The sequence below is a fragment of the Meleagris gallopavo genome, chromosome 13 (assembly GCF_905368555.1).
Source record: "Meleagris gallopavo chromosome 13, MGAL_WU_HG_1.1, whole genome shotgun sequence".
In the NCBI taxonomy this organism is placed as follows: Eukaryota; Metazoa; Chordata; class Aves; order Galliformes; family Phasianidae; genus Meleagris; species Meleagris gallopavo.
The window spans coordinates 17,803,157-17,827,500 of NC_139416.1; the positions used below are offsets into that span (position 1 = coordinate 17,803,157).

General features: G+C 49.0%; 1 protein-coding gene and 1 long non-coding RNA gene across 5 annotated transcripts in view; one reads left to right on the forward strand and one right to left on the reverse strand.

Annotated features, from left to right (window-relative positions):
• Positions 1-24,344, forward strand: part of ZC3H18 (zinc finger CCCH-type containing 18) — a 40,247-nt gene that overhangs the window by 13,846 nt on the left and 2,057 nt on the right. For 2 of the 4 annotated variants that reach the window (XM_085234551.1, XM_085234548.1), the window contains exons 8-19: positions 228-260; positions 1,777-1,894; positions 3,286-3,578; positions 13,296-13,496; positions 14,493-14,618; positions 15,605-15,706; positions 17,173-17,316; positions 18,629-18,781; positions 20,859-21,019; positions 21,616-21,809; positions 22,745-22,841; positions 24,259-24,344. The exon at positions 24,259-24,344 is cut by the window's right edge and continues 11 nt beyond it. In XM_085234551.1, the coding sequence (XP_085090677.1) occupies positions 228-260; positions 1,777-1,894; positions 3,286-3,578; positions 13,296-13,496; positions 14,493-14,618; positions 15,605-15,706; positions 17,173-17,316; positions 18,629-18,781; positions 20,859-21,019; positions 21,616-21,809; positions 22,745-22,841; positions 24,259-24,344 (1,708 nt within the window). The remainder of the gene's footprint in view (positions 1-227; positions 261-1,776; positions 1,895-3,285; positions 3,579-13,295; positions 13,497-14,492; positions 14,619-15,604; positions 15,707-17,172; positions 17,317-18,628; positions 18,782-20,858; positions 21,020-21,615; positions 21,810-22,744; positions 22,842-24,258) is intronic. The other 2 variants (XM_085234549.1, XM_085234550.1) reach the window with 2 other exon arrangements.
• LOC146543512 (uncharacterized) overlaps positions 6,405-24,344 on the reverse strand; it is a 17,972-nt gene continuing 32 nt past the window's right edge. The window contains exons 1-3 of the long non-coding RNA XR_014886026.1: positions 24,242-24,344; positions 14,441-19,095; positions 6,405-14,046 (exon numbers count right to left, since the gene is read on the reverse strand). The exon at positions 24,242-24,344 is cut by the window's right edge and continues 32 nt beyond it. This is a non-coding gene — a long non-coding RNA (uncharacterized LOC146543512). The remainder of the gene's footprint in view (positions 14,047-14,440; positions 19,096-24,241) is intronic.

Consider the following 24,344-nt stretch of genomic DNA (forward strand, 5'->3'; position numbering starts at 1 on the left):
GATGTTAAAATGTGTAAGATGTATAGTGTGCACAGGCAAAAGTTACCAAGCAGTTACTGGTGTATGCTGTAGAAATAGTGATTTCTCTCTCATGCACAGATTGACGCCAGCAAATAACCACTGATGGTTCAGCTGGAATGTTAATAAATGCTTTCAGAATTGTCTTGTGACGTATGGAGATGTCTAAATAGTTCATGAATCCCTTTCTCTTTTTTGAAAAACTATAGGGAGGTGGACATCAAAGAAAACATTAACTATGGGTAAGCAGGTCTTTGATTCCAGTACTGTTGCAACTGTAAGAAAATATTCCCCTTCTTTTCTCCATTGCACTTCTGAAAACTTCCGAGGCCACAGACAACTGGCACACAGATGTGGCTGGCAGTTCACTGACTGAATGGATGTATTTTGGGGGTGATACCAATTACTCACCTATGATTATTTAAATGCACAGCAGGGGTGCTTATGATATGAATAAAAAGACCATAAATGGATCTAGGAAGGGAATGCAGAGATTTGGATTTGAGGCTGGGTTAAAAAGTGAAGAGCTTCCTTTTTGGAGTAGCTTGAGATTTCTTTTATTCAAACACCTGATGTCACCAAATCTCTACTGCTACCTCATTGACATCAGCTTTTGGTAAAGGCTTGAGCAGCAGTATTCAGGATTCCCTGGTATGCTTTGCTTTGGCTTATCAATTCAGACAGAAACACAGAGATCTTAAACTGCTTAAAAGTACTGAAAGAAATACAGGCAGCCTCTAGACTGGCAGGGGAGCACTTCCATGGTAGCCTGGCTTAGGTTATTTGGCACTTCTTCAAATGCAGATTCCCCCTACTCATGATCTGGAGTCTCACTGTGGATGACCTGGAAGTTGGGAGCACTTTATAATCCTAGTTCTGCCACACAACCTGTTCTGTGGCCCTGGAAGTTTCTTGTTTCCCGTACCCACCTCCCCATCTGTACCATAGATCTGATATTTGCACTCCAGGTGGCTGGCAGGGATTGGATGTTGTTGGATATGCAAATTAAAAACATCAACTAAAACCATCAGAAAATGCTAACAGAAATCTTTTAGAGGCATTGAGATAAGGAGGGTGGGATTGAGATCCTTTTCCTCCTCAAAAGTAATTACAGTACTTTGCAATTGAGCAGCACGTCGTGTGCCCCCAGTCCATTTGTGCACAGGGGCTTTTCCACTGGAGGATATCAGCTGCAGTTGCAGTTACCTTTGATGCATGGAGTATTCCGGGTGTAGGGACTCAGCACTGCTGTCTGCCTCCAGAGCTGAGCTGTTCAGCATCACTCTGTTTCCTATCCAGGCAGCACTGCTGTCACCCATCACCTCTGGTGGCTGCAGAGCAGGAGATGGCAGCCTGCTGAGCTTGGGATGTGCTCGAGAGAGCCGTGTGTGCGAGCACAGAGTGCAGCCCTGGGTCAGTGAGGCAAAACGTGTTCTGTTACATTTGCACACGTCTGAAGTAGCTGTAAGAAGCAATTCTGTATTTATTGCCACGTTGATTTGAAGGCTGAATTGGGGTAGTAGTGTCCTTTTCCGTGCAATCGAGATAATTTGGTGCCTTTCTCTGATAAGCTTCATTTTAAGAAGGCGGTTTCTGTTTGGGGTGTGTAGGAAATAAACCACTTTCTGCAGCCATAATCCACTGAGCACGTTTCTTCTTGTCAGTACACAGTGACTAAGAGCTGACCTAGGCTATGTAGTGTTTCTGTATGGTGACAAAGCCATATTTCCCTTTCTAACTTTCTGTTTTTCATTGTAGGCTTGATCCCTATGCAGATCCCTATTACGACTACGAAATAGAACGGTTCTGGCGTGGTGGGCAGTATGAGAATTTCAGGGTCCAGTACACAGACCCAGATCCATACCGTAACTACAGAGTAAGTAAGGTGATACCTTTCCCACACCTTCCCTTTCAGCTCTCTTCCAGTATTTCTGCTGCTGGTCACATTCCTGTGCAGCTGAGCCAGGATTTCTCTCCTATGTTCAAGATGCCAAATCTTACAGTAGTTAAATCTTCAGTTACTGTGCAGAACATGTTAAGTGATGGAGCTGGCAGCTCAGTGGCACCGCTGGGTGCAGCTTTCTGCTCTCCTGACCAAAAGTGCTTCCTCTTCACGTGCCCTGGCTGTTCCTGCCAGCACAGGGCAGTTGTGCAACCATTCTTGGAAATTTTGGAGACGGGAGGGAGTTTCCAGGAAATAATGTAGCTGAGGGATGGTTTAGTTGTTAGTTACTGGGACAGATGGAAAGGATTAGATGTGGGCAGGCAGAGGCTCCAGCAAGGCTGTCTTCTGCTGCTACAGCTGCACATTAATTGCTTTGAATTAGGCAGGGAGAGCACCCTGCCTGCTGCCAAAACCCCAACTACTGTCATTTGGTGTTGCTGTGCTGCAAGGTGCAGAGCATGATGGAAATAAGGCTATGAACCTTTCTCTGCTCATCCTTTTGCAAGCTGTTGTGCCTAAAGAGAGTAGTGTCTAAAAGAGTAACTCCTGCTCGCTGGGAAGCTTTATTGTGGTTTTCATCATGTTCTTAAGAAAGTGGCTTGGCTTTGCTGTATGACCTCTTTTTCTTACAAAAGCATTGCAGGAACAGGAGCCTTGTCCTCGCTGTTGCTGCATATCACGCACCATCAATTTTCGTGGTGCTTATTTCTCAAGTTAATTAGCTCGTTATAAACACTGACATAATGAGGGAATACTGTAAACATCAATACATTCCCTTAATTGGTATAATAAGCAAAAGTAATTTTTCACAGATCACAGAATGGCTCAGGTTGGAAGGGACCTCAAGGATCATCACGCTCCAACCCCCCTGCTGCGTGCAGGACTGCCAACTTCCATATCTAATAGTAGACCAGGCTGCCCAGGGCCCCATCCCACCTGGCCTTGAACACCTCCAGGGATGGATGGGGCATCCACAGCCTCTCTGGGCAGCTGTTCCAGCACCTCACCACTCTCATAGCAAAGAACTTCCCCCTGACATCCAACCTCAACCTTCCCTCCTTCAACTTGAAACCATTCCCCCTTGTCCTGCCACTATCTACCCCTTCAAAGAGTTGACTCCCCTCCTGTTTATAGGCTTTTTACCTTTTGCCTTTGCAAATCACAGCAGTGATGAATGTGATGCAGTGCTTCTGTTCCTCCCTGCTCTGGATTTGTCTCAGTACTTTGCTCTCACGTAGGCGGATGGAGTGCAGTCTGAGACACCTCCTGGTGTTAGATGTTGCCATCCTGACACAGTGATTGCTTTTTTTTTTTTTTAATAGGAAAGAGAGCGAGAACGGGAAAGGGAAAGAGAAAACAGACAGCGTGAGAGGGAACGGGAAAGGGAGAGGGAACGGGAGCGAGAGCGGCGTCAAAGGGAGCGCGAACGGGAGCGCGAACGGGAGCGTGACAAGGAGAGACAGAGGAGGAAAGAAGAGTGGGAACGTGAGAGGGAACGGGTGAAGAGAGACGAGAAGGACAGGCAGCACCGGGACCGGGACAGAGACCGGGACAGGGACCGGGAGCGGGACAAGGACAAAGATAAACCAAAGCCCCGGTCCCCGCTGCTACCAAGGTAAGCGCTGGCTTCAATTCACTCTGCGTTCTAGCTGTGGGTCATGAATGGGTTCGTGCTGTTCATACAATGGCTGAGGTTGGAAGGGACCTTCCCTCCTGTCCAGTTCCCATCTCTGCTGTGGGCTGGGTGTCCCCCCACGAGGTGAGGCTGCTCAGGGCCCCGTCCCACCTGGCGCTGTGCACCTCCAGGGATGGGGCACCCACAGCTCTCTGGGCAGCAGTGCCAGCATCTCACGTCTGACCTTCCTCTGGACCTGCTCTTTGTTATCTGCAGCTGTAGTTCAGCTGTATTTTTAGAGCAAGGCAACGCTTTGCGTGAGCCTTGCTGGCCACTAAGTGGAGCTAAAACATCAGATGTGCAGCAGTCTGTGTAACCGGGCTCTGAAAGGAGCAGAGTGCCAGTCCTGTGGCCTGGAGCTACGGAGATGTTCAGCTTGTCCCTGTCTGTGGGGCTGGAGTTCGTGGTGGAAGGCTGACTGAGCCCCCAGTGCTGAGAATCCTGCAGATGGGAGTGACTCTCTGTGGCCTTGACCAGTGCCCTTGGGCACGCATCAAAGCTGGTTTGAGACTGTATTTACTTCATTAAGTAAAGCTCCAAGAAGAGGTTTGAAAAGCTGGGAGAACTACATGCCATGAAGTGAGTTTCTTCTAGTCAGTTCCTTCAGTACACTGACATATATACAGTATATATGAGGCATGTTTGTAAAGCACTTTATAAATATAGAACTTATCTCATGGAAAGTTCTAATGTTGCAATACCTTTTGGTTCAGAGTTAGGGAAAAGTGTGAGATTTCCTGCTGTAACACATGTTCAGGAAAACTGATCAGCAGCATCAGGACCTTGGAAACCAGAGGCAGATGGAGGTTTGTGATGGTGTGCTGAGAAACATCTGGGTGCACAAGTGTGTGTATGTGCGTGTTGGGGCAGAAGAGGCATAGGGAAGCTGTGTTCCCCTGAACATACTGAAGCTGCTGCTTCTGGACAAATTATTTTGCTTCTTGAGCGCTGGAGGAGAACATTGTGAGCATAAGAAAGAGTGTATTTTAATGCCAAATTGGGGCTAAGAAGGCCAGCAACAAGATGCTGGATGGATTTACATGCATTCAGGCGAGAGAAGGGATTAAGTCTTGAATCTGATGCAGAACTTTTGTTTGTGTTGCTAGATGGGAAAACTGATTTATTTTTTTTGGTGGTGGCCCTTTTTTTCAAGAGGAAGTCTCAGTTTCAGAGCACCGGGACTGTATCTTGTGAGTGCTTTGATGCAGTAACAGTGTCAGAATGGTTACAGTAACAAGGGGAACTACATTTAATTGTAATCTTCACTTACAACCGTAATTTGTGCACTTAATTACACATTTACTGCTGGTTTGTGCTCTCGTTGGGTCAGTGATGGAGGAGATCTCACTGTCCGTGTGATGATGATGGCGAAAGCAGCATCAGCTGATTGGCAGGGCGTTAGGTATTGAGTCACCGTGCCCTTGACTGCTAGTCTCCTTCCCTTGACACTTGTGCAGGGTCATGGGTAGGGCTTGGTGGAGGAGCTTTCGCTGTCAGTGCTGCCCAAGCTGTGCTGGGTAGGAGCAGTGGCCGTGTTGGCCAGTCGTAGACCCATCTTGTAACCATCTGTGTGAGCTGAGAGATGGGATTTATAGCGTTTGGGCTGTTACATGCTTTGTGGATACAGGTTTCCTGCTTCTCTTGTGTGCACCTCTGCCTTGTAAGCATCACTTGAGCAAGCTGTGGACTGCCCCTTGTAACTCCAAAACAGCCTTTTGAAGTTAAGTCTTTATAGGATCATAGGTTGGAAGGAACCTTAAAGATCATCACGGTCTCCTTGCTGTGGGCAGGTTGCCCTCCACCAGATCAGGCTGCCAGTGTCCCCATCTGATGTGGCCTTGAGCATCTCTAGGGATGGGGCATCCTCAGCTCCTCAGGGCAGCTTGTGCCACAGCCTCACCACCCTCTGAGTAATCTCTTGGTAAATTGAAAGTAGTCCTTGATGTGCCTCTTTGCTTTCTGTGATGTCTGCTGTTATTTCTACGAGTGGATCGCAGAGAACCTACAGCTGTGAGTGCCCTCAGCCTAGTGCTGAAAGCAGGAGCAGATGTCTGCAGGGCCAGGCAGAAAGCCGGGAGGGAGACAGCGTGCAGAGCTTTCTTCTGGGCTTCACGTGGCTGTCAGCAAGGAGCATTTGTGTCTCTTGGTGTTGAGCAGGCAATTGATACTCTCTTGGAGAAGATACAGAATCACAGAACAGATTCATAGAATGGCTTGGATTGGAAGGGACCTTAAAGATAAGCTTGGTAGAGTTCCCACCCACTAAACCAGGCACTGGACATCCCCCCCCCATCCAGCGGTTTGTTCCCCCTTGCTGCCCAAAAAGCAGCAAATATACCCCAGAGCCTTTATCACAGGGTGCACAGCTCCAGGCAGCATGGTTTTGTCCCACACAGCCTTTGGATGGGCTTCAGCTGGTGCCTGTTGGAGCAGCTCACCTTTCCTCCACATCCCTTCCTTTGGGCTGGGCTGCAGAGGCTCTGTTTTTGGCACCTCAGCATCAAACAGTTCCCCAGTTTGTTTAATGTGTAAAAGGTTTGCAATTGGTTTACGTGTCCAGGGTGGCATGATAGCAGTGCAGCACTCACCTGCAACTCTATTTATAGCCTCTGTGCTTTTCCCATTCGCTGGAGCCCAGTTTTTGGCAGGCCTGCCCCTCCCAGGTGCCCTCATCTCCACGTGTGTGCAGAACGTGGAGTCGAAAGGGATGAAAGACAGCTTGAAAAGCAAATGCCAGACACATGAAATCAAGTTCCCTCTCGGTGGTACTGAAAACAGGAAACTTTAATCTGATCTCTAAACAACACGCAACAGTTAAGGCTGATAACAGCAGAGAATCAGAGGACTTCCTTGCATCATGTTTGCTGCTGATGAGGAAGATTAAAATTTAACAAACACATTATAAATCCAAGCAGACTCGATGACAAATGTTTCTCCTTCAGCCTTTTGAGAAGAGGCTGCAGCACTTGGGCTTCCCATAGGATTGGCACACGAGGATCAGACTTTCTCAAAGTGTGTAATTGCTGTTTTATGCTTGGTTGTTGTTATTTTCTTTTTATCCCAAGCTTGAGATGAGCTTTCCAAGAAGTCTACAATCCGAGATTGCAGCGCCAGTGAAATTGTTCTTCCTCCTCCTCCCTCCTCAGGCATCGAACACTCAAACAAGCCGGGACACTTTGTGATCCATGGGAGGGATAACGTGGCTGTCTGTCCCCGTGCTCCCCATCTCCAGAACAAGTTCTGGGGCCCCAGGCTGTGCCTGGTTTTGCTGAGCACCAGATTTCAGCTTTGTATCTATCTCTTGCCAGCGTAGTTGACTGTTGTGCAAAGCGTGTTGGAGTAGAGTTGGCATGAAAAGATTTGATTTGACTTAGAGCAGGACAGGATGTTCCAACCTGAGCGCCGGATCCAGCCGTGGAGCTGCTGGCTTTCAGCTGCAACCCCGCACACAGAAATAGTAACGTGTTTTAATCCCTCTATTGTTGCATAGGTCTTTATCCTGTCATCATCCCAGTGAATCTGATTGTTTCAGCAGGGCGTTAAGCAACGCATTTGCTGTCGTGGAACTTGTTAGTAGTGTTTCTTTGCAAAGCACTGAGGAGCATGAAGGCACGGGGCCCACCAGCCAGGGCAGTGCCCTGGGGTCATGGTGCCTGGTGGTTCCCTATAAGCTGGAAGGGAGGGGACAAAATCCTGTGCTGTGGTCAGTGAGAGAGCTCTCGGGTTCTTTCCCACTCTGAGAAGTGTGGGCTTTTGCATGCACAGGGTGCTGCGGGCTGTGCTTTGATGAACGTTGAGGTTAAGGTGAGAAATTGGTCCTCCAGTTCTCCAGGAGGTTCGTCTCCATGTCGGTAAGTTCAGTCTAAGCCCAAACCTGCAGGACACTAGTGCAGGTGGGGTGAGGAGGATGCTTGGAGACATCTCTGGGTGCACCCAGGAGATCCCAGCAGCTCCAAGTCCCCGGGAAGAGGTCGTGTCCTGGTGAACTCATGTGCGCTGCCCTACTCTTACAGCGGAGCTCTGTGGAAGGAAGTTTGCTTTGGCTGGGTTAGAGGCTATCGATGGAGTGCACTTAGGCAGCCATTAAAAAAATAAAAATAACACCTACGAGTGGGGATGCTAAAATGGAAAGCAATGTCAGAAAGGGCAGCTCTCCTGTAGGGAACCACAAATCCTTCAGGAAGCCCTTCCAGCAAGGAGCATCGTGCTTCTCCCTGCATCTGCTGAGCTGGTGGCAGCTGCTGGCTGCGGGATGCTGACAGTGCTGCAAGCCCTGGGATGGAGGGCTGAGTTCCCTTTCCAGAGATCCCTGGCATTTTTATTCAAGCTGGTTCACGTTGTCTCTGTAATAGGCCATTATGAGTCCCTGGGGTGCTCACATTAATGAGCAGGATACCCTGGAGTGTGAAATCAATGAGCGCAGGTTACCCAGGGCTTGCAAGTTAGAAAGTGTTAGAGGGAGGCTGATTAGATAAAGGAGTGGCAAAAAGCAGGGAATGCAAATGGATGATTCATGAGTGTGTGTGTGTGTGTGTGTGTGTGTGTGTGTGTGATCACAGACCGACTGAGCTTGTTTGTTTTTTTGTGTGGTTTTTTCTCTTTTTTTTTTTTTTTTTTGGAAGAATTCAGAGTTCTGAGGGTCGTTCTGATCTTTCATGGCAGCTGCTGGTGGTCTGCCTATAGCAGCAGGTCTGCTCCTTGCTTTCAGTTCTGCTGGAAGCAGCTCTTCAAATCAGCTGTTGTTCAGGTACATCACAGGATTCTGAAGGGAAGAAGATGCTCTTATTAAGGATCCCCATCTCTTGGGGTGCAGCTTCCAGCGTGAGCAGTGGAACCTGGTTAGGCAACCTCTCTTCATTCCCCAAATGAACTGGGGGAATAAACGATAATAAAATCTCTCTGCAAGCTCAAATCAGCTGAACATGTCCAAGTTTTTCCGCAGAGCACCACTGTTGGCTGGAGCTTTGGTTGATCATCGTGCTTCCTGAGGTTGTGCCTCCGCTTCTGCAGCAAAAGGAGAAGGGTTTCGTAACCGCACCTCGATACGAAGGAGGGCATCGAGTGACTCAGATGTGGATCTCAAGGAATGTGTTTTTTCCCTGGCTTTTTGGAGTCAGAACTACCGGATCGATCCCACACACGGGATTTTATTAAAGCGTTGCAGAGTTGGGAGCATTGCTGCATGTGGGTCCCTCATTTTGGGAAGGCTCTCGAGGCGTCAAATGCTCGGCCCTCGGGGCAGATCCCATTGCAGATAGGTTTATCTGCCCACTGGGATGATTTCATCCTGGAGGTTCAGATTATATCTCCAGCTATTTAATTTCAAAGCCTCTCCCCATCGGGCTTTGAAGAAATCTTTTTATTATTTTTCTTTAAGCAACTGATTACTTGGCTGAAGATGGAAACCTCTTGAGAAAAGCAAAACCTCTGCTGGCACTCCTGCAGCTCGGTGGCTGCTGGCACTGCGCAGGCTGGTTCCCATTGCTGGGTGGCTGTTGGGACCTGGTGTCCTTCTTTAGCAGCACTGGGGATGTATGACTTTACTGTGCTGACATGGGAGGTGTGCCAGCGTTCACGTGCACGGCTGGAGCTCGTTTTGCAGAAATTATAGCGCCCTTAACGAGCTCTCTGGTTTATGCCTGCAAACATTCCTCGAGTTCACTTCCTTTGGAAAATTCCACTGACACCGAAGGGAAACTTGTGCCAGTGACACGACTTCTGCTCGAAGCCGTCGCCAGACTTTTTCCTCTTGGAGAAAATTGAGCTGGAAGTGGCGGCCAAAAGAGCAGCCCTGGAGCCAGGCTGACGTCACCGTCGCCGATAAGGTGTGCATTAACCCGTGGTGCTGGTGTCACACGGGGAGGGAAGGAAGGAAGCACTTTTCCCTGGGAAGCTTATTTTCTGGCTGAGATTAGGAATGCTTCAGCATCATTTGCATAGCACATGAGCAGGAAGACTGGGGGCACCCAGCTTGATTTTCCTCCCCCCAGCTGGATTCCTGCTGAGGTTTGGTGGGAGCTGGGGTTGAACCTTGCAGTGCTGTTACCTTTGTTCCTCCTCGCCTTGCCAAAGCCACGTTCAGCTTCAGTTCTCCGCTCGATGGCTGGAATTAAATTCCATATATGCATTAACGTTCGTTCTGAGAAAGAAAGCATTTAGTTATTTTAAGGTTAAAACGGGCTTTGGAAATAGCTGTGCTCTGCCGTGGCTGTTTGTGCCCTGGTGATGCAGGGTGCTGCTGCTCTGGGCTCTGTGAGGAAATGAAGCTGCTTTTGATTGGGCTTCATCAGTCCCTTTTTATTCCCTTTGTTTTGTTGTTGGTTTTTTTTTTATTTAACTTCTTGGCATATCTATCTAATTAGGGAGTTAATTCTCAAAGGCAATCTGAAGTATTTCCTGAAAACTGCAAGTGGGTGAAAAAGGAGACCTGGATTTACAGAAGTGCTTTGGCAGCAGGTTTGCCTGCAGCTGGATGAGTGTTGGCTGAGGATGAGCTCGTGTAAATAGCAGGAGCTGACCTCCTGGTTCACCACCCAAACCCCTGTAAGCCTTGTGCCACCTCCAGCAGTCGTTCAGCTGCTAGGACTCACCCACCCAGCTCCAAACTGAGGCTTCGTTCTCTTTGTTCCTCCCTCTTCAACCAAAGAGTTGAGTTGGCTCACGGAGAGCTCAGTCAAAGACCAGATCCAGCACGGGATGGGAAGTGGAGATCACCCAGAGTGAAAGTGCGGGGCGAACTTACCCTAGGATGAAAGACAGCAGCACAGCACCGTGAGCAACAATCACATCGGGTGCCATTCCTCTGCTCTGAGCCCCACAGCTTCCCTGCTTTCATCCACCTGCACCCTTCTGCAGCAGGACGTGGCACCAGCATGCTGCCTGCTTGTGGGCTGCCAGCCCTTGGTAGCCTCTGCAGTGAAACTCATGCGGGCAGTAATTGAGTTGTTACTCCAAGGCAGATGGTGAGGATCATCTTGGCACTTATTCAGGCTCATTTTCAATTCTGCCTCTTGGATTCCATTGCAGGAGATGAGCCAAATGGCATCAGATGCAGTCCCCTGTGCTAAGATGAACAGGTTCATGTGGTGGTGGTACTTGCTGGGCACACAGGTAACTCTTGAGGAAAGCCTTTGATAATGCCTGACACGAGCATCAGCTTTCTTTCTTGGCTATAGTGTGGTGACACATTTACTGCTGAGTCAAAAGCCAAAGCATACCCAGGAATGAGGCCTTCTGTTGTGGTTTTCCTGGGGAAGAAACCTCTCCTCCAGAAAATGACCTCATCAAGAGAGAATTGCATCAAACCAGCTAATAAGTGCAAGTGATGGGAATTGTTCTAATAGCCGCCTTTGCTCCAAGCTCATCCCCAAGGTCTAGAGTGAAGTGCTGTGGAAAGGTTCTCAGCATCTTTTTTCCAAGTCTTGAGATGGAAACTGTGCCTGTCTGCCCACCTGTGCCAGCAGAATGTGCTCCCCTTGCATCTCCCACAGCATCTCCCAGGGAGAGGACATCAGAGTGCCACAGTCTGCCCATGCTCAATAGCATCCTCCCACAGCGTTCTCTTCCGTTCTGTTGCCTTTTAACCTGCTGCTGGATACCAGGTGTGTAGGCTGAACCTTACCTCCTTTCTTCCTGCTTTGTGCTTCGTTGCTTTGAAGATACTGCAGAGTTCAGATAACCTCAAATCTGCTGGAACAAGAGCTCAGTCCTGGCTACGGCCATTCAGCGTTATCAGAGTATGAATAGTAGGTCGGGTCTATCCCAGCCCCGTGTTCAGAATCATGGTTTTCCTCCCTGATTAGATACTCAGATATAATTGCAGATGTAATGTGGAAAACTAGACCAGCCCATTGCAAATAACATGTTAAATAGCGTATGGTAGAGCAATACGGGAAAGGATGGTTTAGCTAAACCAAGGTTCTGGTGAATCATGCTGAGCCATAGCCTGGGACTCTTAGCAGGCAGTCAGCAGTTCTGCGTGCTGGTACGTCATCCTCAGAAGCATCATCTTGTAAGGCTGACTGAGATTTGTGGGGCTGGTGAACATGAAAGAGCAGTTCCTTCTTTCGTTAAATTCTATACGTATGGAGATAGGGGAGGGGCAAACTGCAAAGCTGGGGTAGCTAAAGCTGGGAAGATAGAGAATAGGATGTTGTGCTGTCCCTTGATGTCATCGTATACAAGCTGTGGGGTTTGGCAAGAGGGTGAGAGGCTGTAGGAGTTCAACTGTGTGCTGAGGCAATTTGGGGTACTACCAAACAAGGAGCTGGTGAGGCTTCTTAGTGACTGGTGAAGCCTTCAAAGGGAAGAGCAGGCTGCTAATGAAGGGCTTTAATTATCCCGTGTCTGTTGGAAAAGTGTTGTGGCAAGAAAGGCAATCCATGGAATTATTAGAAAACTTGGAGGTTGCTTTTTTATCTCAGAAGGTAAAGGAAGTGGTGTGGGGAGTGGTTGCTTCACAGTGGTGTGACTAATGGGGTGGTACTGGCTGAGCCTGGGGATGGAAGGGCCTTCCCTCCCCAGTCCTCCAAGTGAGAGGGTTCATTATTTGGAGAAAAAGAATAAATGCATAGTTACATAGGTAATTTGATGAGTGCAATAAACTTCATAAACCTTTAAGCAAGCATAAACTTTACCTAAAACCTGATGAAGAAGGTTATGAGCAGGTAATTGACCAGTCACGTGTGTGATGAAGTAAGGGTGAGGAAAAAACCCAGGTTAAATCATCCACAGATAAGAGATGTGATAAAGTCTAGGCCTGAAGAAACTCATTAAGGAGCTATCTGGTGCAGATGCTGAAAAGTTAGGACTGAATGATTCTCAGTGGGCTGTGGGGGAGAATGGAAGCCCAGAGGAGCAAAGAAAAGGGTTAAACACAGCGTGAGCCCTTGAAGGGAAGAGAAGAGAGGCTGCCCCGTCAAATCTTCACTGTTATCAAGAACAGGAGAGCACGTGCTCAGCTGTGTTTATAAGCACCTAGAGAATAATAGAGTGATAAACAGCCAGCTGTAAACTGCTTTCTGCTCAGTTGATGAGGTAACCATCCCCTTTGTGAAGGTAAAAGCAGTGCGTCTTGGCTGAGGTGAGGCTGCTATCAGTCCCACGTGATGCTCCCATAAGGGAGCTGTGGGAGAAGGACTCGGGCTGAATCTCCTCTTCTCCTAGTGCCTGCTGGCTGTTTGGGTTAGTTGGCTGTGCCGAGGAGACGGCTCAGATGCACACTCCAAGTCCATCCTCAGGTTAGATCTGGTTAGTATTGTCATAGCACTGGGGTCTGCCCCCCAGGCTGAAGTTGCTCCAGCTCCGACCACCTGGTGTAGGTGAAAGAAGCAGTTATCTGTGTCCCTTTCCTTTGGCACGTGCTTGTGTCTGCTCCTTGGAGGCAAGGAGCTGAAGCTGAAACCAGCTGGCAGGTCTCTGCTCAAAAGGAGCAGTTGGCAGAACTTGCAGGTACCACTTTCCTGAGCACTTGCAGAGCACTTGACAGAGCTGTTTTGTTTACAGCGGCTGTTCTAATACTCAACTGCCACAAAATGATGCTGCATATCCTGCAGTGGAGACGTAGAGCTAGTAGCAGTGCGTAGGATGAATTTCTGGACCTACGTTTCTGTTGGCCGTGTGATAGAAAAAGGGATCTCACACCTCTTTGTTTTCCAGCCGTCAGCCTGAGCCACCAAAGAAGGAGAAGGAGGCTTCGGCCATCGCCAGCGCTCAGTCGAAGAGGGCAGATGAATGGAAGGACCCCTGGCGCCGATCCAAGTCCCCCAAAAAGAAATTGGGGCTGTCTGTCTCTCCCAGCCGTGCCCGTAGGCGCCGGAAAACCTCTGCTTCTTCAGCTTCTGCTTCTGGTTCTTCAAGGTAAGGGGAGAGCGTGTCGCATCCAAGCCTTGGCAGTGCTCCCTCACACCAAGGGAGTGTGGTGTGCTTCTCTCGTTGGCAGAATGGAGGTGTTTGGGGAAGCAGTTCAAGGCTTGCTGCTCAATAACTGCCCTGGATGCTTGTGTATGGGAGGTAATGAGGTGGAAGGCAGAGGGATCATGTAGCCATGGGTGCTGGGAAGAGCTGTGGTGTATTGAAGGCTAAGCAGCAGCATGGCCTTGGGGAAAAATAACTCTGTAGGGATGCTGTTCGAGGTGAAAGCTGACCTGTAGAGTAGAAGGAGCTGGAAGCTGCAGGAGTTGGTGCCTCTTCACTGGAGGAGTGCTAGAGAGATGAGGAAAAGCATGCTGCTACCTGGAAAAAAACCAGGTCCGTGGAGGCTTGACAGGAAGCCTAGAGAAGTGCAGAGATGCTTGGAAACCAGGGCAGGGGAGATGAAGTCCACTTCTCAAAAAGAAAAGGGAAAAAAAAAGTGAAAACTGAGAGACAAGCTGGATCCATTTCCTTTAAATGTTTGAACTTGAAGCTCCTGTAAAGAGGAAAAAAATAGATCAGAGGAGAATGAGGAACACAGTGAATTGAAGATACAGATCTGTAAACCAAAGCCCTCCTGAACCAAATAGGTTTTTTCACTGGAGTTGCTGCACTGTTGGTTCTTCTGTTTTCTCCTATGTGTGTGACCCAACCTAAGGGGGGGATTGCCTGGGAAAAGATGTAAAGTTGTGTGCTAGGAGTTCTCAAAAAGGGATGGTAAGTCATTAGGTAAAGGGAAGGGAAGCCTGTTCAGGAGGGCTAGAAGCAATAGAATCATGTCTTAGAGAAAAGCTGGGATGGGGACGGAGGAAAGGCTGCAGTCCTGGAAGGCCCTCCAGGAGGGGGCAGGCGGTTTTGGTGCAGTGTTTGAAAACATGGAAGGAGTGTACCTTGGTCTCTCAGGATTCTCAAGAGGCACTGAATGAAATGCTTTTCTTGCAGGTCCTCTTCTCGGTCGTCCACTTACTCTGGTTCAGGCTCCTCACGATCTCGTTCCAGATCGTCCTCTTACAGCTCTTACTCTAGCCGCTCTTCAAGACACAGCTCTTTCTCAGGCAGCAGGTCCAGGTAATGGGTTTGAAAGGAATTGTATCCTGTTTCCCAAACACTTACTCGCTGCTTCTTTTGGTGCTACTTAAAAGCAAATAGCCAACTCCTGAAATAAAATCTTGGATCCGCTCCTGAGCGAGGGAAACACGAGAGACTGTGAGGCAGCCTGCTGCTTCAGTTGTGGAATGAAGCAGATGTGTCAGCCACCCCCTCCTCTCCCCTGTGCTCCCACCCACGTGTACCCTGCTGCTGTGGCTGGGCTGTTTCCCATGCTTGTGGTAAGCAGGCAGTTGTAGGAGCCTGGCTGAGATTAATGTTTCCATCATTTGCATTTTATGATTGGAAGTTGTTGGCATCTCTTTCTTACTGCTGCACTGGAATTTGTATTTAAAGAGGCAAATCACAGTTCTTTAATAAAGCAGCCCATGCAGTTTTGTCTTGTGATAGTCCTGACACTTCAAAGTAACAATCCTGTGTCCCAAACTAATTAAACACGGGCATGTTTGTAGCTCTGCCACTTCCTTGCCCCTGCAGACAGTTGCCCAAATCTGGAATATGCATAGTGGGAGAACTGGCTCCCTAGATAGGCACCTCTTCAGAGCTGAAATTGCACCAAGCCTCAGAGTGAATTGTTTAGTTGATAGTAGAGCGTGGCTTCATTTGGAAGGGGGATTTCTCTTAGGAGAGACTCCAACCACCAGCACATACATCTTTCTAGCAGAGCAGGCTGACATTCCCCAGCCACCCCATTCCAGCCTCTGTTCCACACGTGACAATGCCAAGCATTCAGGACACTCAGATTAGCATTCCTCTCTCTGAAGGTGGGAGAGTGAGGAACACCCCAAATGAGTGTAGTAAAGGTTCTTCAGAAAGCAAGTCACCAAGGCATCTCAAGTGCTGAGCTGCAAGGAGGGCACTTCCAGTCTTGCCAGTAAGGAGAATCACCGAGTGACAACATTTGGGGTGCTGGATGAGTGACAACATCTGGTCCTCTTCCTTTCCAGGTCACGGTCTTTCTCATCATCACCCTCTCCTTCCCCAACACCATCTCCACACAAGCCACTCATGAAGGCTAAAGGGGACTTGTTACCACCTGCTGGTAAAGGGTAAGGCTTCATAACCCTTTAAATGACACAGCACAGAAAAGCTTCCAAACAGCAGCTGAATTCCTGACCCGAGTCAGACCTCTCTGACCTTCTTGACAGATTAAGGAAGAAGTGGAAGATGCAAAGCTTTGCTTGCATAGAGTTGTGTTTTGCTTTGCATGGCTGATTAAATGGCAGCACTTTCACATCTTAAATTCAAGTTAAACTCTACAAGTATCCTTCAGTATTGTATGTATGCATGAGGGTTGAAACACATACATGATTTGCTATTTAAATACTGTGTGTGCAGAATGCTTACGCAGGAGCTCTGCAAAAGCCCAATTCATTCATCTACTGTAGTTTTAGTTAATGCTCATCCTTAGAATAACAAAGCAGTCCAGACTCATCTGCTTTTAATATTGGAGACAAATTGAAGAAGTGTTGTGGCTCTGGGACTGTTTGTTGAGCAGGCTATGAATACGTGAATGCTGTTTCTGTATCGTTTTTGTATGCTGCTCTTTTGAATGTTTGAAGTTGCTGTTTCACAAACTGCTGTAATAGACAGTAAGTTACGGATACGTTGGAGGGTGTCACAACACCTCAGTGATGTCACCACTGCCAAGGTCACCTGCAAACCAATTACATCATGGGAATCCCCCTGCATCCTCCAGCATATGGGACAATACCCTTTGCCACACTTCTTGTACCTCCTCATCCTGCTTTATTATTATTATTATTATTTTTTCTTCTCAAATCAGAGGGATCAACCCTTTAAGGACACGTTCTCTGCCTGCTGCCACGTCTTTATACCTTTCCAGTATGCATTGCAGTGCTGGTTTGCTAACAGATAACATCAGGCAGCAACCTGCACTAGCAGATTGGTTTGGCTGTGTAACATTGCATGCACTTAATCCCATGTTCTTCAGGGAATGAATTCAGATATTCTTAAACACGGAGGAATGAGCAGGGCTCTATTTTAAGTATGCAGGCAGCTGCCTCCTCCCCAGTTAATAGCAGGTGTGACTGCACTGGTGGGGATGCTGAGCAGCATCTAGAGCAGAGGTTGGAATGCTCTGAGCAGTGCCAAAGTGATCCCCATCTCATGCACTGGATGAAGTGACAAAATCCATGCACAGCAGTGCGAGATGTTACCATCAAGTATTCTGCAAGGGTAGAAAAGCATAGACTCGAATGAGAGACAGCAGTGATTCTGCAGTCTGCTTCATGAGTTGATTGGCAAATAGAAAATATCTCCAACATTCACTGCTGTATAAAGCAGCTTGTCTCCGAGGAGGTGACTTGATTGAGAGCAGAGGAAACAGATCCCTTTCAGGGGATCTCTATTGTTTGAGAGCAGCTTGGTGAGATGAGTTTGCTTTCTGCAGTTGATTGTACAGCAACAATTATCATTTAAATGTGCATTTAGAAAACGTCTGTGTTCTGTACCTTGTGAGTTTGATTGTGAGTGTGACAATTTTATCTTACAGTGAAAAATCAGTGAAGAAACTAGCTGCCCTTCCAGTCCCTCAGCCGCTCGCTAAAATTACAGCAGCTGCACCAGAGCCAGCCAAACCAGGGGATAATAGGGAGGCAAGAAGGAAGGAACGTCAGACCAGAACTCCACCCAGGAGGTAAGAAAGCTGTGGGGTGGAGTGAGGTTTGATCTCCTGGAAGATACAGCAAGTCCTGAGCTTGTCTCTGGAGTACCTGTCACAAGGACTCCTCGATACTGAAGGAGAAGTGTGTTTCCTGGGGTGGGAAGGAAACGGGAAGATAGAGCTGGTCCATCAGCATCCAGCGGTGCTGAGTCCTGAGCACAGCCCTCTTTTCTCCTCCCAGCTTCATCCTGCGATGTGTCTGAAGCTCTCAATGGGGCTTGTTCTGTCTGTCCTCTGATTGTTTTTGTTATCTTCTGCTCTTCCCTTTGCATTTGAAATGAGAGAAGCTTCTGATAGCATTCAAACAGGGAGTGCTCATCTCTATGTAAATATTTTAATCAGGCCCAATCTATTCTGTATTTTAAAACGTTACGGAATGAATGCAGGTAGCATTGCCTCTTCTTGGAGAGACACTGAGTCAGCTGAACAGAGCTGAAACTCTTTGAGCATCCTTCCTGCACTGTAAGTTTTGAATCCCAGTGCAATACCTGTGTGCTTTGGCAATGGAAGTTTGGTGGGCAGGAAGCAGAGTGCAGGCTGCTGTCCTGCAGTAAGACACACGATTTGTTCTGGATCAGGGGATGATATTTTACAGCAGTGTGTTTTGGAGGAGGCTGTACATCTGCTGGATGTTTAGGTTTTTGGAAGCATTCTCAATTCTTAATTTTGCATGGGATTACCTCTCCTGTTCCTTGCCAGTGGCTGCTGAGAAGGGCCGGAGCTGAGCAGTTTTTTTCCATAGGTGAAAATTGGTCACTGCCATTTCTTTTCCATAGAAACTCCTTCCATTCTAGTTTCTATTTCACTAGTTGATCAGATTTTCCCTTCTTCTTTATCCCAGTCTTGGTTTGTTGGCTTTTTTTCTTGCAAGTTCCTACGCTCTGACAGCTCTATTTATGTCAGTGCTGGTGTGCTACTCAAAAAGTGCATATGGTTATTTAGAGAGCCTGAAATACGATGTAGTCCCACTGTGTTCTGCAGTGAGCAGTTTTTCTTCATAGGAAGCATTTGCTCCTGGTGTCAGCATGGGATTAAGCAGCTTTAGCTCATCTGGCTCTGACTAGCATAACTCAGTCTTGCATAAAAGTCTCTACTGTTCACAAAAGAGATGGAGGGAAAACAGTGCCGAGAAGAGCATCCGAACCAATTCCCGTTTGCAAAGCACCATTCTTTCACACAGTACAGAAGAGCGGTGTGTCAGCACCGTGCTGCAGCTGTCCCTGGTCAGTGTCCTGCAGCCCCACGTCCTGGCTGCAGTGAGCTGAGTGTCGTTGCTGTGTTGCAGGCGGACCATCAGCGGCAGCATCAGCGGCAGCGCCAGCAGCTACAGCGGCTCCAGCTCCCGCTCCAGGTCTCTGTCTCGGTCCCTCTCCAGATCTCATTCCAGATCGTCGTCTGCCTCAGCCTCCCACTCCCCATCTGGATCCAGGAAATCCAGGTACGGCCTTGTGGCCCTCCGTGGCAGCACATCATAAGTGGTTGTTGGTGTCCATGCTTTCTTGCAACAGAGGCTCTCTCTAGGTTCCAGTATCAGCAGCTGCAGGCAAGTCGGATGTGTTCCTGCTTGTTCCTTCTTGTTGTGAGCGTGTTCCTTCTCGTGGCACTACAAATCCTCAGTCCTGAATCACGGTAGAGGCCTTGTAGCTTCATCAAGGAAATAATTTGTTGTGTGCTCAACTGTCCATGTTTACCTAAACCATCACTAAAGCTGTTTCTCCTGACGTCCAGGTCTTAGCTTCACATTTTGTCTTGCTGTGGGAAAGAGAAAACAAAACAAAACCAAAAACCAAACCACCACGCATATTAATTTATTTACAAGGTAACAGTTTTGGTCTGTGGAGCTTTGCAATGCTAAACCTCCGTTCCCTACAGTTACTGGATGTCCTGAGGGAAGATGCTGGGCCCAGCAGGAAGGTGGGTCAGAAAACACCTAAAAGGCCTCATTAATGATATTTTTGCTTTGCTGTGAAGTTGCACGACCAGTTCCTTTTGCATTTAGCCCCGAGTGACTAGTTCAGTGGCTCTCAGTCTGTGAGATCTGTAAACAGCTAACTCCCTCCAGTAAAAGTCATTAGATCAGTCTCTTTCAAGTCCTTCCTTTCAGCCCTCTTGCGTCTGCTCATACGCAGGAATCCCTGAAACTTCAGAGATGGCCTTGAAATGTGAAGCTTCCCAGTAAGGAAGTACAGACATACAGCTAGGCCTGCCTAAAGCCAGTGGATAAAATAGGATTTGGCTCAGCCCAGCTTTAATTCGCATATCTGAGCTCTGTGAAACTCCCAGGTTCAATATCCGCATTATTTTACGGAAATGCAGACTTGTTTACAGCGTGCCTCTTGCCTTCATCAGATCAGGCAGGGGTGATGCAAGAAGTTCAGAGAGCACTCAACGTGCTTGCTGTGCACTGGCCTGCTGCACGAGGGCTTGAGAAGAGATGCGTGTGCAAAACTTCAGTGCAGGTGTTGCCTGTGTGGCACCGGACTGCACTTGTTGCTTTTGCAGGTGTGTAGACAAGGAGGAAACTTCTAGGAAACAGTCTGTACCCAAGCCAAGTTTGCTGTCACAGTCATGCAAACAGGAGCTTTCCCAAAGATTGTGGCTCACCCAGTCACTGTTGTGCCTTCAGCAAGCCCTTCTCCCAGGGCTCAGCTCTGGCTCTGGCATGGATACCCATGGGTAGCAACTTTGCAGCTTGTTGCAGGGCATGTCTGCGTTGTGGCTGCTGCAGGCTGTGTGGTTGTGCACAGCCCAGCTTTCAGTGAGTGAGCCTGACTCTTGCCTGCAGAACCTGCTGGAGAGGCTACATAAATATTCATGGGGTTAGCATACAGCTGGTCCTGCCTGGCAGAGGCTGTGTGTGAGCCAGCTCCTGCCTGGCTGGGATTTGAGCACGGCTCAAGTGCTGGAGACTTGCCCCTGCAGGAGAGCCCTTTATAGCATCTTCCTAAGTACAAAGTCATTCTCAAATAAATAGGACTGTCTGACATTCGTAGTGTTGTGACTCCACTAGCAGATAGCCATCTTACAGGCTTCCTTCCCTGTCATTACCACCCCTGACAGTATGTGCGTCCTCAGAGCAGGCAGCTGGGCTCTCCTGTACCCTGGGGAGATGTGGGCAGTAGGGCTCGAGGTGTTGAAAGCTTCCATGAATAAATGTGTACCAAGCAACAAAAACACTGCTGTGAAACCCTTGACAACCTGAGCTACAGTGCTGACATGTACATGCTGCACACACCCTGCTTTCACTTTTTGTTTACTGGAGTAACAGTGACCTGTTTAAGTTTGTTGCCTTAATCCTGTTTATAAATAAGCAGTACTTTCCAGACTTCCATCTAACACATTCTAGATTTTCCTATTGCCAGCACCCAGGAGCTTTTGTCCTTTTGTTGGATACATCCTGCCCTGGGAGCCGACATCCCAGCCGCTCTGTTTTGGGGAATTAAAACAAAGACATCTGTCTCAGTGCTGCCTTCTTGTTGCCTTCCTGACTGTAATGGGTTGTTGGCTCTTTCCAGGTCCCTGAGTGTGAGCAGCGTTTCTTCTGTCTCCAGTGCCTCCTCCAGCAGCAGCTCTGTGCGCAGCGCCGACTCAGAAGACATGTATGCAGACCTGGCCAGCCCTGTCTCCTCAGCCAGCTCTCGATCCCCAACCCCTGCACAGCAGAAGAAAGGTAGAGGTACCTGGTTTGCTTTTTTTTTTTCTTTTTTTTTTTTTCCCCCTTCTCTAAGGGGCTCAGGGTAAAGAAAGGGAGAGATGTGCAAACAGTTTGGTGATGCTCTAGGCCCCTGGAAAATGGTTGAGCAGCTCACAAGGGCTTGGGGTGGGCTAAGAGAGTCCAGAGGCTTCTCCTGATGCAGGTAGGATCGTGGAGAAGGGAAGATGTGGAGCCTTCCTCCATGTCACTGTGGCTCTGAAGCTGCTTTCTCATGCCCAGGCGTTCTGCCTGACATTCCCTCACCTCGTTTTGTTCCCTTTCACCTCTGCAAGGTGATGCCCAATCTTCTGGATGGATCCAGTATCATGTTGCACGTCCCCTGTTCTTTTTAGACAGCAGCAGAGGTAGCAGTGAGAGCTTTTTGTTCTTTGTCCTTATGTGAAGTGTTCCCTCTGCGGAAGTTATGGTTTCCTGGATCTTTTAACCTTGGGGCCACGTGCAGTGCTAATGCCACGTGTGGGCATTTTCAGTCTGTGATGGAGCAGCATCCTCCCAAAGGGAGGGCAGGAGAAAGGAACCGGTTACAAGCCACTCCATCTGCACTTTGGTTTCAACAGGAAAATCAAAAAAAGAAGATAGTGCTAAAGAGGAAAAACGGAAACGGGACGTGCCTGCTCAGCTGAAATCAGCCAAGCCCACCCAGGGGGGCAAATCCCAGCAGCTCCTCCAGGCCCAGCAGCCTACGGCCCCCCAGGCCCAGCAAGGGGGCTTCAGTGCTCACAAAGAGATCAAACTGACGCTCTTGAATAAGGTGAGAGGAGGGGCGGCTGCGATTCCTTGCGCTCAGGGGTCCGAGGGATGGGACCAGCTGCAGGGCCGTGGGCTGGAAAAGGGAGCTCTGGGGCCAGTGCTGTCAGGATGAGCTCAGCAGGGAGGTCTGCAGCTGGGATTGGCGAGGCTGCAGACAGAACCTGTCTGGCAGCACACACCCTGCGGTGGCTGGAGCTTGGGACCGTGTTGGCGGCTCCCCTGGGGCACATTCCTGCTGCAGCTTCAAGGGCTGTTCCCTGCTTTCTCGAAGGCTGCAGATGAAGGTCCCACATGTGCTAGAACCTTACCCGCTGAAGGCGTGCTGGCAGTGAGCTGTCCTCCTGCTGGCTTGCTCCAGAGTCAACTGCTGGCAAGTCATTAACTGAGTCAGGAGGTAAAAGCGGTGAGTGCCACCCGCAGCAGCTGGAAGCACTGAGCCCCGGGCCCCAGTTGAGTGCCTTCAGCAGGGGAGCTATCTGGGATCACGTGAGAGAGTTTGGCCTCGTGGGGCTTTGTGCTGGAGCAGGGCGTTGGCTCCTGTCACATGGTTGGTTCCTGGTTTTGAAGTGTTCGTGTGGTTTTTTTTTTTCTGTCTGAATTCCCCATTGCAGTCTAAGGCTGCAGTTTTCCTTACTTCCCTGTGCTGTGACGTAGGGCACCTTTATCAAGTCTGTGAAGCATGCTCTGCAGGGAGGAGTGTGCAATTACACCTAACGACTGGCTGGCAGGGGTGCTGGAAGGCACAGCTCCTTGGCATTTGCTGTCCTTGGTGCCAGTGATGGTGGGGACTGGCATGCACAGAGTTTAATCATGGGAGATGTGCTGGTGTTGGTGAGCCAGCGCGTGGCTGGCACCTGTCACAGGAAATCACCTGCTTGCTTCCCTCCCTGGAGGGAAACGGCTGCTCAGTCCTGCTGTCTGTTTCATCCCATTTAGGCAGCTGACAAAGGAAGCAGGAAGAGATACGAGCCAGCAGACAAAGACAGGCCGACCTCTCCTCCTGCCAAACGGGCGAACCTGTCACCCGACAGAGGTGAGACACAGCCCTCAGAGGGGTTCCTCTGCTGCTAGAGGCAGCCCAGCTCAAGGGACAGCGTCCTCTGGGAGTCCCCTTGCTGCAGGGGTTAACTGCAGGCATGTGCCCTTCCAAACCCTCAGATAACATGGGCAGATTAGCTGTCCTGCTGCAACAGCATGGTGGCGGTGAGATGCTGCGGTCTGCCTGTGAAGTCAGCGAGGTGAGGTCAGCCCTGGGCCTGGCTGTGCCTAGCTGTCTTGTGGTGTGCCTTGCCAGTGCCTGGCTCCACTATGTCTGTGTACCTCCCTACGAGAAAACAAAGCAGCCCTTATTTTTCATCTCCGCTGTAGGTACATGTCCATCTGTCCCATGAAGGCTGCCCATCCTCCTCTAACGGCACTGGTGGCAGCTGTTGAGTTCACAGGGTCTTCACCCTGTATTTCTGTGTATCACAACGGGATCTCAGTCTCCTGATAGAGGTTCTGGCAGTGCTTGGAGAGGGAGCGCAGGCTGCCGAGGCTCCAGGATGAGTGCAATACTTGGCTGCATCATCCATCCTGTGAAATGAGATGATTTCCCCACTTGCTTGTGACACAATCTGATCTGCCCCGCGTGTTTAGAAAGACGCAGGCTTTCCAAGTGTCCTCCTCTCTCTGAGTCCTCAGCAGCACTATTAGCATCTTGGAAAACCCAGCTAATAGGCTTCATTGAGAGGGACTGCATGCAAGGAACAAGAGGGGAGTGGATGGCCAGAGATGCCTGGTTTTGACGTAGCGAACCAGTGCTGACACGTGATGTTGTTTTCCCTGTTGTCTCAGCTGTAGGTGTATCTTGTTGACTCTGGGTGCTAGCCAGAAAAAAATTTCTGTGCTAATAACCTGATTGCATTCAACTACTGCAGTGTGGAAGGGACTCGGTGAGGTTGAAGTTCACTGGGATGTAGTTCACAGGTGCTGGGCTGCAGACAGGTGAATGATCAAGTAAACTGTACTGATTTTTATAGTTCCGGACATAATTGTGCACTTAATTTGCTCTCTATACATGATACTATACATGATAAAATTTTTTTAGACGATGACATATGGGACTGTAGCCCTGACTGAGCATGAGTGCAGCTTGTGCAGAAGTACTGTGGCGCAGAGCTGATGAGTGCACCCTGAGCATCACATCCCTCTTTCTGTAACTTTGCTATGACCAAACCTGCAACACCCTCAGCCTGGGCTGTCTCATGAAGCTCACACGCCCTGTTAGCTGTGGCTGATGCAGAGCCAGCGTAGGTGCCTGCATGCCCGTTGTACAAACTGGATAATCTGCCTGGGGATAATGGAGCACCGGTTTGGTGCACTGGGCTGCACCTGCCCCACAGGTTTGCAAGCAAAGCTCAGTGAGCTCGGTGACAAGCAAGAACATCTCACCTTTCATTTTCCTCTAGGCTCTCGCGACAGGAAGGCGACTGGGAGAGCTTCATCACCCAAACAGGAGCGACAGAGGGGCCAGAACCCAAAACCATCTCCTGCA